General features: G+C 45.7%; 1 protein-coding gene across 8 annotated transcripts in view; it reads left to right on the forward strand.

Moving 5' to 3' along the window:
• Positions 1-17,961, forward strand: part of TMEM209 (transmembrane protein 209) — a 269,726-nt gene that overhangs the window by 112,012 nt on the left and 139,753 nt on the right. For all 8 annotated transcript variants that reach the window (XM_085653621.1, XM_085653618.1, XM_085653623.1 and 5 more), the window contains one exon: positions 4,705-4,904. In XM_085653621.1, the coding sequence (XP_085509747.1) occupies positions 4,705-4,904 (200 nt within the window). The remainder of the gene's footprint in view (positions 1-4,704; positions 4,905-17,961) is intronic.

Genomic DNA, 17,961 nt, shown 5'->3' on the forward strand with positions numbered 1-17,961 from the left:
GTCTGGGTCACCTGACCACCTTTACTCCACCAAATCTCTCTAAAACCCTTATGATTTCTATCAAAGGGCTCCCACCAAAAGCGGGATTGAGCCCCCACTTCCCTCATACCAAATCTGCTGGGTCTTGGACTCGGTGATGAAGCATGCCACACATCAGTGCAGATGGTTGTCCTTTAAAAAAACATAAAAGTAACTTTTTTGTATCTCTGTAAGGAAATACATTCTATGTAGTATTACTAGTAGAGGTCCTCCTCCTAATTCTTTTGAACTTACCATTTGGGAAGCCGAGGTGTCCTTTCTATCTCTCTCTCCCCCCCCCCCCCCCCCCCAACCTTTTTTGTTGTTTGTTTACAGGTAATGCCCTTAAATGCGTAATCCTTCACAGGCCCACTTAAAAGTTGAGGTCTTAGTCAAACTTTCGTGGGTCCCAGAGTCCAGTCCCAAACCCATGACTTCCAATTTTTCCAGGTTGACCCAGATGCCTGATCTGGGGTCCTAAACAGCCAGAATATCCCCTACTCTAGAAGCTTATTTCACGTGTTTTTTTAGGGTTAATGTAACGTAGTCTGGGCAGCAAAGGGATACATCTTATGTTTCACGCTCCCCAGATGGCATGCCCACCTCTCCCGGGCAACTTTTGTGCAAATAACCCCACCGGCATTGCAAAGAGGGGGGAATATTTGGTGGGCAGGGCGACCCTGCCTTGTCCCTCTTGATGGTGTGAGTGAGGGATTTTGCTCACATAGTTAGTGCTTGTACTGTCTAGGGAACTAACTCAAGCGAATAAACCTTTTCATATTTTAACCAAATTTTAATCGGATTTAAAAAACAAAAAAAGCCCAAGGGACTCTATCAAGTGCCTTTTATGTATGTGAGCGATATCCGCCACCTTCAGAGTTGGGGGTGACAGGACCAGAGCCTTGGAAAGAATTGTCGTGCCTAGCCAATTTTGGGCCTTATGTTGTGCAAAGCGTTTTAGTAGAAGTAGCTTGTTGACACATCTAGCTCCGGTGCCTTACACTTTTCAAGTTTAGATCACCTTTTCTATCTCCTTCATTATTATTGTGTAGGTCTTTCACTTGTGGGTTCATTGCTGAGCTTTTCAACTGCTCAAAGAAGGTACTCATCCCCTAATCATTTGGGGTAGCACTATGTATAAAGTACCAAAGAAGAAGTCTAATGCCAGTCTCCTCTTTTACTGAGTTTGTTATATGCCCATTGGGGGACTTAACATTGGGTATTTTTTGGCTTATCGTTTGCAGTGCATAATCTACAGGTTCATAATCTATCTGCTTTTTTTATTTGATCCTTCATGAATATACTTTTTATTCATAGCAGGTCCCTTTCCAATTGCTGCATCAGTAATACAGTGATCTCTTCATTCAGTGTTGTTACCTCCCTCATTGAATTCAGTTTGCCTGTCTCTTTAAACTGTTCTGCTCATCTGAGGTCTTTCTAAACTTTGTTTCATCAGCATCCAATTGCATCTTTAGTCTTCCTTGACCACAATAAACGTTTCTCAAATAGCATCCTTTAAGGCTGGCATCCCGCACCATATCTGACAGGACCCTATTGATCCCACTGAGGTGGATATTTTCCTTCAATTTGTTCTTTAAGTTCTGTCTCATGGATCCTAGCTGTAAAAAATCTGAGGTTAAAGCACCAAGAAGATTCCCTCATAGATTTCCCCTCGCCCCCCTCCCCACCTTGCAGTCCAGTGCATAATCAAATCCATAATCTGACTTCTCTTAGCTGCTAAAGCCAAAGGTAGGTCCAAGCTCCAGAGAAGATTGAGTAGGTTTTCGTGACAGTGAGAAAGGAGTACTCTGTACTGTGGTTGTTCATGTCTCCAAACATCTATTCGCCCTAATCTGGAAAAGGCTGTCAGTGTTGTGCCTGATGTAATACCACTCCCATACATATTTAGTGGTTGTTGATCCAAAACTGGGCTGTTAAATATATTGAAGTCACCTGCCCCTATTTGTTCTCCATTATCTTATCTTACTTTTCACAGCTCAGTTGAATGATTCTTGATTTGAAATTTGGACACACAAATAAACCATTGTGACCTCTCGTCCCTCCAGTTTCCTTGTGATGGGTACATAAAGCCCTTCTCTATCATCTTTGAAAACCTCCTATACCTCAAAGCCAAATCTTTGTGGAATGCAACCATTACTCTGTACATTTCTCTCTCAATGTGGCCTGGAATTGCACTGGGAAATGCCTATGGGACAGCAATCTGGTATGGGTTTCTTGCAGACAGATCACATTGGGTGACTTGTGAGACTGGACTCCATATCTTATGGTTTTCAACTAGGAAGGTCAAGCCTCATATATTCTAATTAATTGTGAACTATTGGTGGCTAGAGTGATTCTTTCCCTCCCCACCAGTTAACGACCCACTCTCACCTACCTCGCTCAACGAAACCACAACTCAGTTCTAAATTGATTCTTTGTTGCCGAACAGTGGAGATTTGATACTCTCTATGTAGCTGTGAATACACCCGTGTTTCCAGCTTCCCCTCTAGACCTGGTGGGACCCTAATCGTTCTAGTTCCCTACTCTCAGGAGGCAGAAGAAAATTCCTTTAGTTGTCCATGTTTAAAGACCTTTCAATGTAGTGGTTTTGTATATTCATTTAACCTAGCCTCATTGTGTTTATTTTTCGTCTGCCTCTGTTCCTGCCTGTGCAAGCACTCTTTCACCTGCTGCCAGCTACTGTAGGGGTTCATGTTGTGTAACTGACGTTTGCGTTCCAAAATCATAGTTAACTCATTGGATCATTTGGGTTTTCCTTCAGACTAAAATCCAAGATCGAATGGAAAGACCATCTGTACCAGATTTGATTATTCCTTCGTTGTACCATTGTGTTCTGAAACCTTTGCCACTTGTGAGAAATCCTGTAACAGATGAACAACATTCCCCTTGCATTCAATCACATCCACTCATCTAGCTTCCTGCAAGTTCTTATCCCTTGGTCTTCAGCTCGGTGCAGGCTGTAGAGCTCCTAATCTATGCTCTTACAGTGTTGATAGATTCACTATCCTCCTCCAACAGTATGTGCTTGTATAGAGATCCCCAAATAGCCACTATATTATTACCCTCCAGATTCAGATTTTCCTAATCTTTATTTTTCCATAGGCATTCTTTGAGCTCATCACATTTCTCTTTTAACTCCAGCAGTTCATCTGACACTTCTGACCGTGAAGTATGAGCTTCTTCCACTTGTGATCTGATCCCTTTTGTGGTTTCAGATTGGTGCTCACTGTTACTTTACCCCACGGCATGGATGTCCCTCAAAATATTGCGCATTGTTTTCATTTCCATTTTTACCTCATTGAATGGTTCCACAAATGCTTTGCATAGCCTCTTCTCCAGGTCTGAGAGACCATGAACAAGATCCTCCTGTGTGAGTGGGAGAGCTTCTTTCCGGATGCCAACCATCATTTGTTCTGCAGCCTGGTGACATTCCTCCCCTGCTCCTGCTCTTATGACCCTCTCTTTCTCTCTCCAGCATAAGCAAAAATGTTGTTGTGGCTCTTTGTCTGTTTTCTTAATGGGTCTAGTCCAGTACCCAGACAGTGAGAATCTCAAACAATTGGCATCATAAGTTCAGCGGTGTACTTATGGCCCTTGTTCTCATTAGCTTAGCAAGGCCTGTCTCTTATGTCTGGTGTAACTGCTGACTGCCAGATGATGCACTACAGTTTTTTTTTTTCAGTTGACAATGGCGTTTACTACCACCTAACTCAATGGTACATTCTGGAGAATGAAAGTGAAATAGCAAAAAAAAAGTAGCTCCACTGTGATACCTAGTAAAGGTCATGACTCCTGTATTCTGTTTTGATATTTCCATGGTCTCCTGTTTTCTTCACCTTCATATGCGATCTGTTTACGGACTGGCTGCATGAACCAGGTAATTCAAGTAAAGATTGGGGAGGGGAAGAGAGTAGAGGCAGAACGGAAAGAAGCACTACTTTCATTTTTGTTGTACAAAAGGTCATTCCCATGTCCTTCTTTTTTTTTTTGTTTTTTGTTTTTTTTATATGTATATTTCTGGCTTCCAAGGTTAGAGATGTATGTGTTCTTTGAAGTTCCCTAGTATTGGATCTTCATTATTTTCCAATACTTGTCACAGTACTTGTATTTTCTCGTCCACTGCTCCTTTTTCCTCAGCAAAAGTGGTGGAACAAAACATAGCTTGCACTGCAATGGTGTTGGGAGTTGGTTGCACGTTAACGACATTAAAAAATTATCACGCTACAAATAGTAAGCTTACCACTTGATAATCTAATCCTGCTTGACATGGAAAATCTTGAGGGACTGTAATTGAAATTTTTCAAAACCCTCCATGCTGTGAACTCACACGATGAAGCTCATGGAAAATTGTTAAATTCCAAATTTAAATAAGTCCACCGTAAAACGAACTGTCCTTAGTGGCTATGGGGTGAGGAGCAGATGGGACTCCCTCAGGGTGAATCTCTTCACATTATATAATTTTTGTTACATATGTTCCTATACCTTATGTATGAAAAATTTCTTCTTTAACACTATTAACATTTACACAAACCTTACGCAATCCAAAATTGCCAGAAAATACAGAGAAATAAGATCTCACTTTGTGTTTTTGCTGAAAGGTTCAGAGTATGAAAATCTTTAATGCCATTTGTTTTTTGTTGCTCCATCTTTTTCTTTATATTTCAGCAACACGTGCCTCTCCCCCACGTGAACTTGTGAAAGTTCCATCCTCCACGCAGTCGCCGTCCATCCAGGGCCAGAGTGTGCTGAGCTACAGCCCATCCCGGTCACCCAGCGCTAGCCCGAAATTCTCCACCATGTCTGGGTACAGTCCTCCATTGCAGTCCCTGTCACCTATGGGTGGTGCATCCTACACTTACACCAAGGTAAGGACTGTAACTATATGGCTTCTGAGTGGCTTTGAGAAAATAGATTGTCATGTATCTTAGTCGGATTCCTTAGAAGAATGATGCACACGCTGTGTATTGACAAGTTAACAGTTTTATAGTTCGTGTATTGTGTGAAACCGTACTCCCAGATCCAAAATACGTGCATATAATATACTTTCCGTACAGTATTTCTGCTTGAAGTGTCAATAGTTTTATATAAAATCGAGCACTGTTACGGCATCTCAATCCCAAAAGTAAGTACCAAGTCTAAATAGTGATGCACAGTCTTGTTTTATTAACACCTTCACGTCTAACTCCAAGAGCAATATAGTGTTACAAGAAGCGTGTGCATATAAAATTGTTTCCTGCAGCATTGTTGTGGTGTGGGATGATGTGGGACTCTGGCAGGTAATCACTGGTTACCCCTCTCGTTTCAATCTTGTTTGTCTAGATGAACTTTGGCCTGGGATTTAGCAGAAGTAATTTTAAGGGCATGAAAAGCAGTGGTGTGCGTCAAAGTTAGCAACTGTTTTGCCTGAGGGAATGTAAAATTTCTTAGCTATCGTAACAGTGTTCGAGGCATATGAGCTGCAGATCACATACTTGGGATAGTAGATCTCCATCTGGTGTTGGGCGCGGATGCTTGCAGGTTATTGTTGTCTTCGGAAGAAGTCTTTGGTCACAAGATAGGTGACTCCTCCCTTGGACGACAGTGCGCATGGGCATCAACTCCATCGTTAGATTGTTTTCTTCCGCCATTGGGAGCGGATGCAACTTTTCCGCTCCGGTTGGAAATATCAATTCCAAGCTTTTCGAAGCCCAAAACTTCACACGAAACTTCGAAGCACCTTAATTCTCGACATCGATTACATCGGCTCGATTCCGGACGTCGATGCGGGCCGCTGGGCTTATCCACGCCGTGAGGCCTACGGCTCATGGAAAAGGACTCCTTTCAAAAAATGCCCCCAGTGTGGAGCAAAAGTTCCGCACAGTGACCACCACAAAGTCTGCAACCTGTGCCTATCACCGGAACACGACAAGTCCAGCTGTCCAAGAAGACCATTCGAGATCGAAGGGCTCGAAGACACATCATGGCACAGAGAACAGCTCCGGAACCAGAGGATATCTTTGATGAAGGCCCGATGTCCCGGAAGAAGATTCCGGAGATCTACAAATAATTTCCGAAGTAGATGACTCAGACGACCCCATCACTCCTGGGCAACGTGTGAGTACTACTGCCCCTGCCCCAACCCCACCAAAACCAAAGGCATTGGTCAAGACTTCGCCTGCTGGCCCCAGTCGAGACTGAAAACATCCTTCAGAAGCCCCGCCTCCGGGCTCCGCTCCGAAGAAATATAAGCCTTCCGGTAGCTCGGGACCGAGCAAACCGCATGTCATTGTCCAACCGGCACCCTCTGCACCGAAGACAAAAGACCACTCTGCACCGAAATTGGCTCCAAAGCCTTCGGCCCCGAGAACACTAAGGCCAATAGACACACCGGCACTGAAGGTTCCCAAGCCTACAGATACACCTTCGGCACCGAAACCATCGTCGGTACCGAAACCACCGGCTAAGGACTCTCATACGCCTCCTAAAGCCAAACAAGCTACCTATCAGCCAAAACCTCGATCGGAACCGAAAAAAACGGTACCAAAGACTGTTCCTGAAGAACAAGAACTTTTTCATCCAGATCCAATCGACCCAAGGCAAAAAAATTTATATCAACCCAAAGACTGGACATGTCACCGTGGTGCCATGTAAAAAACAGAAACTGGACACACCACCTGCCCCAGTTCCTGTAAACAGGAAGGACTCTTCAACATCCCCCTATCCTTCCTTCCTCTCCTATACTCCCTCCTATCCCACCCCGTCTACCTACACCACTCTTACCTATACCCTCTCCATCACATACACCACCTCCACAGGATGATGATGACCTAGGGGGTGGGGGTGATCCTAATTATCCGTTCCCGGATCCAGAAACCTCACCACTGGATGATTGGGCATTCCCTTTACCAGACATGCCTGACCCTCAGCCATATCCATCAAAACCATCGCCTCCGGATGATCACCTAGGGTTTTGCCAGTTATTAAATAGAGCAGCAATATACCACGGCGTCCCAATGCACTCAGACGCACCAGAGGAAGACTGCCTATTAGACACTTTCGAACAGTCTCAAGTCTGTACAAATTCTGCCCATGATTAAAGGGGTCATAAAACACGCCCCCAAAGTTTTTAAAGACCCCGTTCGTGCCAGGGTTCTCAACCCACAGATCGAAAAGAAATATAGGCCTGCCCCTGATGATCCTAATTACATCAAAGGGCAACTCCCCTTGGATTCTTTGGTAGTTTCCAATGCTCGGAAACGCGCCAACTCCCAAACCACAGGAGATACACCACCCCCAGACAAAGAATCCAAACCTATTGGAAGCCTCTGGCAAAAGAGTAGCAGCACAAGCCGCTAATCACTGGCGTATTGCCAACACCCAAGCCCTACTAGCACGCTATGACAGGGCCCACTACGATCAATTAGAGACTCTTACAACATCTGCCAGACCAATATAAAACCCAGGCAAATGACCTCATTCAGGAGGGTAAGCTCATTTCAAATGCAGCTATTAAACGTGCACTTGATGCCGCAGATACCGCCTCTAAAGCAATTAACACAAGTGTGCTCCTTCGACGACATGCATGGCTACGCATTTCAGGCTTTAAGCCAGAGGTACAAACTACCATACTTAGTCAGCCATTCAATCAGGAACAGCTCTTTGGGCCAGCAGTAGACGCTGCCCTTGAAAAAATGAAAAAGGACACATACGGCTAAGTCCATGGGAGCATTACAGTCTCCACAACCATGTGGCTCCTTTCGGCGCTCCTTCTATAGAGGAGCCTCAAAAAATATTGGAACGGACACCTCCTCTACATTCAAAACCGCCACACACACATCCCCCAGTAGAGGATATTTTAGAGGCGGATACAGAGGAAACAACAAGGGGCAAGGTCGAGGTAATAACACTCGCACCTCCCCTACCACAAAACAGTGACTTTCCTCCACTCCCCCCAGACCATTCCACTCCGGTCGGGGGAAGACTAACACAGTTCCTACCTGTCTGGAACTCCATCACAACAGACAAGTGGGTCAAACAAATTATCCAGTATGGTTACTGCCTGGAACTCATAACTACCCTCCCCCCCACACACACACACACATACCACCCAAACAGCGTTCCATGTCACCAGACCATCTTACACTCCTCAAATAAGAGGTTCTCTCATTGCTTCAAAAGCAAGCAATAGAACCAGTTCCCTTAAAACATCTGGGTACAGGGGTATACTCACTCTACTTCCTAATCCCCAAAAAGGACGGGACTAAGACCAATACTCAACCTCAGACCCCTAAATCTGTATATCAACTCAGATCATATCCATATGATCACTCTTCAACAAGTGCTCCCACTACTGCAACAAGGCGATTTCCTTACCACCCTAGATCTCAAGGACGCCTAATTTCCACGTTCCCATACATCCTGCCCACAGGAAGTATTTAAGGTTTGTGGTGGACGGACAACACTACCAGTTTAGTGTCTTTCCATTCGGGGTAACAACCGCACCCAGAGTATTCACAATGTCTAGCAGTAGTAGCAGCACATCTCAGACGGCAACAAATTCATGTCTTCTCGTATCTAGACTACTGGCTAATAAAAGCCAAGTCATTCAACAAGTGTGTTCTACACACTCACCAAACCATTCAAATCTTACACAACTTGGGATTCACAATAACTATCCCAAATCTCACCTCCAACCTGCTCACATACATCAGTATCTAGGAGCCACCATAAACACCTCCACAGCCCTAGCATATCCCAATCCAGCCAGGATAGCCAATATACAAGCTCTTATCGCAATATTCCAAATCCAACACACTCTTCCAGCAAGAGTGTTCATGCAACTCATAGGCATGATGGCGTCCTGCATCTTCATTGTGCCTTATGCCAGACTTCAAATGCGCCCCTTGCAAGAATGTCTAGCCCGTCAGTGGAACCAGGCTCACGGACAACTTACGGATCTGGTGTTGGTGGACAGCCGGACACATCGCTCCCTCAAATGGTGGAACATAACAAACCTCTCCAAAGGGCGGCCGTTCCTAGAGCCTCTTCCACAGATAGTGCTGACAACGGACGCATCGCTCACAAGATGGGGAGCCCATCTCCTCGGCCACACCACTCAGGGCAAATGGACCACTCAACAAAAAATGCTCCATATCATTACCTGGAACTGCTAGCAGTGTTCCTAGCACTAAAATCATTCCAACTACATCTCCAAAACAAAACTGTCCTCATCCGGACAGACAACATGACAGGCATGTATTACATACAGAAACAAGGAGGCACACATTCTCTCCAGCTGTCCCAGCTCGCACAGAACATTTGGAGATGGGCCATTCCCCAGAAAATATACCTACTTTCAGAACACCTTCCAGGGGTTCAAAATCAGATTGCCGATCTGTTAAGTCGACAGACTCAACAGATCCACGAATGGGAACTACATCCCCAAAACCTAATACTCTTTTTCCAACAATGGGGCCAACCAGACATAGATCTGTTCGCTACACACAAACGCAAAATCCCCACCCGGAGTCAAAGGGCAATGCAATATGGATGAACTGGTCAGGCAGATTTGCGTACGCTTTTCCGCCTCTCCCACTCATTCCATTAGTGGTACGCAAGCTCAGGCAACAGTCTCTCAAACTGGTCTTAGTAGCTCCCACATGGGCACGCCAACCGTGGTTCCCAACACTACTGGAACTCTCGCTAGTGCCACACCAAAAACTGCATCTCTTCCCGTCCTTATTAACCCAGAACCATGGAGAAATCAGACACCCAGATCCAGGTCAACTGAACCTGGCAATCTGGCTCCTGAAGTCCTAGAGTTCGGTTACTTCAACCTACCACCAGACTGCATGAATATTATAAGAGAGGCCAGACGACCTACCACTAGAGCCTGCTACGCTGCAAAATGGAAAAGATTTGCCATTTACTGCACTAACAATCATATAAACCCACTGGATGCATCCATCCAGGACATAATTTGCTACTTACTGCACTTGCAAAGATGTAATTTGGCATACTCATCCATACGTCTCCACCTAGCAGCATTAGCAGCCTACTCACAAAATAGACCGCACTTGTCACTCTTTAGAGTACCTGCGATCAAAGCCTTCATGGAAGGACTCAAAAGAATTATTCCTCCCAGATTACCACCCTCTCCAGTGTGGAATCTAAACATTGTTCTTACAAGGCTCATGGGACCCCCATTTGAACCTCTGCATAAATGCGAACTACAGTTCCTCACATGGAAAGTGGCTTTCCTTATCGCCATCATATCCCTCAGACGGGTAAGTGAGATCCAGGCCTTAACCATACAAGAACCATTCTTACAATTACACCGTAACAAAGTGGTTCTTAGAACAAATCCGAAATTCCTTCCAAAAGTCATATCTCCGTTCCATCTTAAGCAATCAATAGAGTTACCAGTATTCTTCCCAAATCCAGACTCGGTAGCTGAAAGAGCTCTTCATATCCTAGACGTTAAAAGAGCCCTTCTTTACTACATTTGACAGAACCAAATCATTCCGCAAAACCAAACAATTATTTGTCGCTTTCTCTCCACCACATAAAGGCAACCCCATTTCCAAATCTGGGATCGCTAGGTGGATAGTTAAATGTATCCAAATATGCTACCACAAGGCTAAACGCACACTAACCGTTCCCCCTAGAGCGCATTCCACACGCAAAATAGGGGCTTCCATGGCATTCTTAGGAAACATTCCCTTAGATATTTGTAAGGCAGCCACATGGTTTACAACACACACCTTTACCAAACACTATTGTGTTGATGTACAAGCAAAGCAACAAGCTTCTGTGGGTTAAGCTGTCCTTAAAACTCTATTTCAAATTGCTGCAACCTATACAGGTGACCACCGCTAGGGTAGATACTGCTATATAGTCTATCCTAAGTGTGTGATCTGCAGCTCATATGCCTCGAACGGAATATGCTACTTACCAGTATGCATCTGTTCTTGGCTTGTAGAGCTGCAGAGTCACACACGCCCACCCACCTCCCCGGGACCTGTATCTGTTCCAGCATTGTCTTACTTGGACATCACACATGGACATCTCTCTCTTCTACAAACGCCATCATTTCCCATCATGGCAAAAAACAATCTAACGCTGGAGTTGATGCCCATGCGCACTGTCGTCCAAGGGAGGAGTCACCTATCTCGTGACCAAAGACTTCTTCCGAAGACCACAACAACCTGCAAGCATCAGAGCCCAACACCAGATGGCGATCTACTATCCTAAGTGTGTGACTCTGCAGCTCTACATGCCAAGAACAGATGCATACTGGTAAGTAGCATATTCCTTCAGTTCTGTTGAGGGCACAGACATGAAAATTATGCTACTTTCTCCACTTTTATTGTACCAGCAGCCATTTTAAGAACATTACCAAACTACATTTCCCATGAACCATGGGGAAAATCTGAAATGTCAGTCCATCCAATCAGTATGCAGAAGCTTGCTTTATACTCCCTGTTGACTCTCCGGCCATCTTTCTACATGCAAAAGAAGCCGGTTTCCATCTGTTCTATTACTGTTTAGGCAATTCTGCCCCTGTGAGAAACCAAATCAGTTGTGGTTAAAAAAACAAAAACTAAAAAAAAGACCCTCTTCTAAGGAGCTGAAATATGAAGAACTTTTCATCAATACATGAGCACCAACTTAAACATCATGGCATGCACTATCCATTATAACACTTGCACAGACGTCCGTAGCATATCTTGAAGACTGGGTACCTACTCAGAACCAGAGCTTTCCATCCTTCCACCAGTCCTCACTCTCGTCACAGGGTTGGATAAATGGTTGGTGGCAAACCCAACAAGATGATGGATGGAGTGCTAAAACTTGTCAAATGCTCACCCCCAGTCAAGAGATTTGGGTTAAATCCATTGTTCTTTTGCTCACCATGCCACCTCTGTATAGACCCAGCTGTATGCAAATCAGTCTTGACTCTGCTCTCCATGGTAACAGTCCAGCCCGAACTGCCAGGCAAGGTACTCTTGTCAAGGTACCAGATTATGATTTCTTAGGGAGCATAAGATTAGTCCTCAGTCCCCTCTACCATTACCAGCTACAGATAAATATACATCTACCTCCAGTACCAGCAGGGGGAAAGGGAAGTGGATAACAAAGATCCTCAACGTCACGTATTTCTTCCTTGCTCCTGGACAACTATTTCTACTGGCCATTTCTGCAGGAATACCTACAATAGATTATCACAATAGTTATTAGGGACACTCTGATTAACTTCTTCCTCAGACACACACATTAGCATGAACAATTATGTGACTTACACATAGTCCCACTAATTACCTTATCTCTATTGAGGGTTAGCTTCTCTCTTTATTATTCTTGGCTAAGCATCTAGATCAAATGATGCTGAGGAGTATAGATAGTCTCCTAATTAAGTAATTTTCCTGGTGATTAGTTGTTTAAACTTGCTGATGTTAAATATATTTCTCTTGACTCCATTATATTGATGCAGCTGATTATATAGATATATATATATTTATATAGTGATAATTACTCTTCAGTAAAATAGGCTCTTTATTTTTCTATTTAATTACTTGCTGTTGTTAATTTGAACTGTCTTAGTATCTTCCTGAAGGAAAATATAATTTTGTCACTTGTGGTCTTTGTATTTCTAAGAGTCATTCCAATGTTCTTGCTCTGGAATGACTTCTTATTTTTAACAGGGATTTATGTCACTTTACTATTGAAAACCCTCAGGAACTGAGGCATTTGTCTCCTGAAGACTCAAATTGTTCATAGAAAACCTTAAGACTTATAATCTGCAGCAGTGCTCAGACACTTCTCCCAGACTCCAAATTCAGTTGCAAGATTTTACACTGCTAACCCAGGTTCAGGAAACACTTCTGTACAAGAGCAGAATCACAACACTGCTCTTCTTGACTCTCTGAATGTGTTACACATGTGCAAACTAAACGCTGCTCTCCTCTACTCTAAGTATTCACTGTACATGTGCAGAGCAAAACGCTGCTCTCACCCGAATTTTCCTTTTTTTTTTTTATTTGTGTGTAAAAATCTCCTCATGAAGATGAGCCAAAGGACTCCTCAGGGAATCAGTTGAAGTATGCAGAATGCTGCTCAAGCAAGCACATTGTCTGAATTCTGCCCTTAATGACTAGACTGCTGAATTCTTCCTTTCTGAGTAACGGCAGCCATCTTGGGTGTCCTCCGTCATGGCCCCGTATGCTTTAATACTTCTGACCATGCACAACATGAGTCTCTGCTGAAGCAGGGTACGACTCACTGCGCGAATTACATTTTATCCATCTAGATATGTGGAAAGTAACCCCATTAAGGATGAATATCCTACCTGTTATGTCCAGGGCTCTGACATCCGAAACGCGCCTTCAGGACACCAGACATAGCAGTGTAGCTAGTTTTGCTGATAGCTCCTTTGTAGAAAGATGTTTGTTGCTCTTCTAGGAGAGAAACTGGTTTAACACGTTGTTAACGTTCCACAGGAGTTAATACCTCTGTTCTGGAGGTAACAATAGTCGAATGCTTCTAAGCAATTGCTGGACAAGCGGGTGTTCGCACACAGAATGACCATCAGTAGGGGCATGTCCTGCTGAGATTGCCGAGTGGAAGGTATTGGCCGACCTATACACCTTGCCATTCGAAGCTAGAGAGGCCAGAATGTTTAGAATGTGAACAATTCTGCCCCCATGGGATCCAAGTATCTCTGCTTACGCCAACCCATCCATTGTAACAAAGCTGATTTATTGTGCTTGACGGTGCTTTCGGCCCATGCTCTCTAAAATAAGTCCGCAGCCCGGCTCAAAAGGCCTGAACTTTTAATTGTTCACTGTAATCTTCCACATCATAAGTTGCAGAGAGCCAGCCAGAACCACATGGTGAGGGTTCCCTGAGAGATCCCTCAGAAAACTTGAAAATAGGGGTTGACAGATTGGAGAATTCCAAGACAGTTCCATCAAAACCGAATACCAAACTTGAGATCTCCAGGACTGGGTCATCACTACCAGGTCTGCCTGTTGTCTCAGAGCTTATGCAGAGAGCCTATTATCTTCGAGAACGGGGAAAACGCATATCTTACCTCTGGTGTCCAATCCTTTATGAGAGCGTTCGCTGCTGCTGTTTTGGAGTGTGGTCTCCAACTGAAGTACCTGTCCAGCTGGTGGTCCAGGCATGATGCAAGAAGATTCTTCGTGAACAGGCCCCATCTGACTGAGATTGCTTGTAACGCTAACTAATCGGTTTTCCAAAGGCTCAGGTTTTGTGGCTGGGTCAGGATCAACTTTGCTTCATTGAAGATAAACCCCAGTGGATCTGGTAAGTCAACTGTTGTCTGCTGATGTTCCACAAGTCTCCTTGGACATTGATCTATCAGGAGAAAGTTGTCCAGCTATACAGTCAGACGCATACTCCTTGCCCTGAGATGATCCACCATTGGTTTTAAGACCTTGATAAAACAGCATGGTGCTGAGGGTACTCTGAAGGGCAGCGTTTTGAACTCAAGATCGAATTTTTGGAGTCACCAGTGGAAATGCAAGCACTAACAATTTGGCAGGTAAATTGAGATTGTGAGGTACGCGTCCTTGAGATCCAGGCATGCTATTGAATAGCTGGGTCTCAGGCGGTCCTGTAGGAGGTGGATTCACCTTATCTTGAAGTGGCGGAAGACACTTGTTAAACTCTGAGGTTTATGACTGGATGTTGATCCCCATCTCGTTTTCCTACTAAGAACAAGTTGCTGAGAAAGCCATTGGGATGAACCACTGTCGGTGAAATAGCCCCTATGGAGAGTGAGGCAGCTACCGGAGTGTCTACCTGGCCGGCTTTCCCTTCAGAGAAGACGAGAGGGCAGGGAGGGGGAGACTCGAACAGGGATCTGTAGAATTTGATTCTGAACCCTTGAGTTGTTTGAAAGACACAAGTGTTCATTGTCAGTGTCCCCCCAGTTGTGGGAAATATCTGCCAACCTGCCCCTCCAGTCGTTTGGGGGAAAAAGGGTTAAATATGCTTTGGATATGGCCTCCTCTGGAGCCTCATTAACGAGGGTAAAAAAAATTTAAAAAAGAATTTAGTGTGGTCCTGCCCTTGACCCCGCTTGGAGCCTTGACCTCTGGAGGGGGCTGGGTACTGGAAATGGCCGCCTGAGCACCCCCTGCCAAGGCCTGCCACTTTGAAAACCCAAGGGTTAAAGCTCTTTTTAATGCAGGCTTGGGCTTTGTCTAACGAATTAAAGATGGACACAAACTTGCTCAACTCTTTTATAAAAGAGACGCCAAAGAGACTCCTGTGTGCAATTTGGCCCGCCTCTGAAGTTGCCAGGTCCCCAGATAAGGGTCTATCTCAATCAGAAGGGATATGCGTCATTTCATGGAGATGGCTCAGTTGGCGTTCTCCAGGAAGATAATGGCCCGTTGGACCCATCCCGATGGTATGTCTGGAGATATGAGTGATCCAGAAGACATTTGATAGAGCATGGACTACAGAATATTCAGCACTTTATAGATATAAATAGTAATATTTTAAAAACATACTTTCTTTACCGTGAACCACAGGGGAAAACTGAAATGTCAGTCCATGCAATCAATATGCAGAGCTCCCTTTATAGTGCCTTGTTGACTCTCCTGCTGCTACTTTCTTCGCTGCTCCGGCAGTCAACAGAAGTGCGTCTGGCGTGCGAGCCACAAAGCTGCTGTTCTAATTGAATAAGGTTAGCTCTATTGTGCTAGTTTATTTAATTGTTTCTAAAATGGCCTGCTGATACTATAAAAGAGGAGAAAGTACAGCATTATTCTCGCTTCCCATCCTGACACAGAATTTAAAACGTTTAGACTGACCCAGGCAGACTTTAATGTTCCTGAGAAGGAGAGATTCCACCATATAAAGTTGCAACACTGGGTTATCCATCCAGAGTTGAAGCACAGTGCAACCAAAGTATATATAGAGTATCTTGTTTGGCATATTTTATATTTATAAAGTGCAGCCGTGGTCCGTGCAGGTAACTACAGTGGGGCCAGGTAAGTTTCCCTCTGCATTGTTGTGAGAAAATGCCATCTTTCTTGCATGGTATGCCCCCACTTTTTGCTGAATTGCTGAATGTACTTTGGCAGGTGTCCAGGGAACACTCAGTCAATCAGGTGCCCAGGGCCTATGTTCTGTCCCTAAAATACCAAATTGGCAAACCCTGAACACATGTTAGCACCTGGTAAATGGTACCCTAGGTACCTAGGGCCTTGTGACCAGGGAAGGCCTCTAAGGGCTGCAACACTTATTGTGCCACCCTTAGAGGCCCTGTACCCTAACACAACCACACTGCCCTTGCAGGCCGAGTGTCTGGGTACAAGGCAAAACAGTCGACATGGCACACATCCCTGTGTGCCATGCCCACAACCTACACTGCCCTGGCATACATCAGCCACCCCTCTAGCTGGGTGCCATATGCCAGTGGTGTGGGCACAGGAGCATGAGCCCTGTGCCCCTACAGTACCCAGGTCCATTCCTAGGCACTGTAGTGCTGCCATTTGAGTATATGGTGCTGAGAGCTCGTCAAACACAAACTCCACAGCACCATAATGGCAACACTGAAGACTGAGAAGTTTGGTATCAAACTTCTCAGCACATTAAACCCGCCATGCCAGTGTGGGATTTAATGTACAAAGCACTACAGAGGGCATCTAAGAGATGCCCCCTGAAACCTAACCTACAATCCACGTCTGGTCTGGGAGGCTGCCTAGGCTGCCACACAGCAGACATGTTGCTGGACCCCTGGGTGGAGAGCCCCCGCTCTCCTGGGCCTGCAACAATGCACATCATGGGCGAGGTGCTAGGTCTCCTCCCCCAGGATGGGCAGGGGGAAACTTCAAAGGCATGCCGCCTCTGTGAGCTTCTCCAGGCCACTTGCTGTACCCAGCAAACTGGCCCCCACTGGTTCTGACCCCCACTCTGGCAGGAAGACTGGCCGGAAACCCCAAGTAAGGAGAGGGGATGTGCCAGCCTGCCAACCCCACCGAGGTGAAGCACATCTCCGGGTGCTCGCCATCTTGAAGATGGGAAGCCCTGCCGAATCAGGACTAGGCTACTGCCCCCCCTCCCACAGGAGAGTGGCAGGACAGGGGGTGTACCCCCTACCTGTAACACCCCTAAATCTAGTATTTAGAGGCACACTGAACCTTCCTTCTCCAGATTCCGAAAAAGCAACGAAGAGCAAGAAGAAAAGACCTGCCGTGCAGCTGCTAAGAAGAGGAAGACACCAACTGCTTTGGCCCCAGCCCTACCGGCCTGTCGACCCTGGAACCTGCTCCTGCTAAATTCCGGCACCTCTTGTGGCCAGCAACCTCACAAACCCCGGAGGACCTGGCTATCTTGTGACTCTGAGCATCTGGGACTCCCATGAGCAGTAGCTCTGCTCAAAGCAAGTTTCTAACCCCTGGCATCAGCCCGGAACCGAGAGCCCTGCACACTCTGTACCCGCCAAGCCTGGCCTGTGACGGAGTGGACAAAGACCCTGAGCACGTGTGTCCCAAACCCCCCCCCCCCCCGGCGACTATGACCTGAATCCGGCACCCAAGGACTCACCTCGACGCTCCTGACGCCTGCAGCCTCCGAACCAGGGACCCCCCCCCCCCAACCGTGATCAACAGAGGGTAAGATTTCCCGACACCAAAAGGCACCTCTGCACCCGGCGCCCTGCGGCCCCCTGTGCCTGACTCCTGGGTACCTACCTATCCTCCAACTACCCAACTTACCTCTCAAAGTGGTGGTGGCACCTGAAGAATCTTCGTCCCCGAGATTGCATCCTTTGTTCGTCCTGGTGTTTTCCCATTGAAATCGATTGAGCGCCCGAGGGCTCAAAAGCACCCTGCACCCAGCCGCCAGAGTGGCCCTGGCAGTGTAACTTCTACTCCTACCTACTTCCCCATTTGCCCTGAGCAAGTG

The sequence above is a fragment of the Triturus cristatus genome, chromosome 4_1 (genome assembly GCF_964204655.1).
Source record: "Triturus cristatus chromosome 4_1, aTriCri1.1, whole genome shotgun sequence".
Lineage (NCBI taxonomy): Eukaryota > Metazoa > Chordata > Amphibia > Caudata > Salamandridae > Triturus > Triturus cristatus.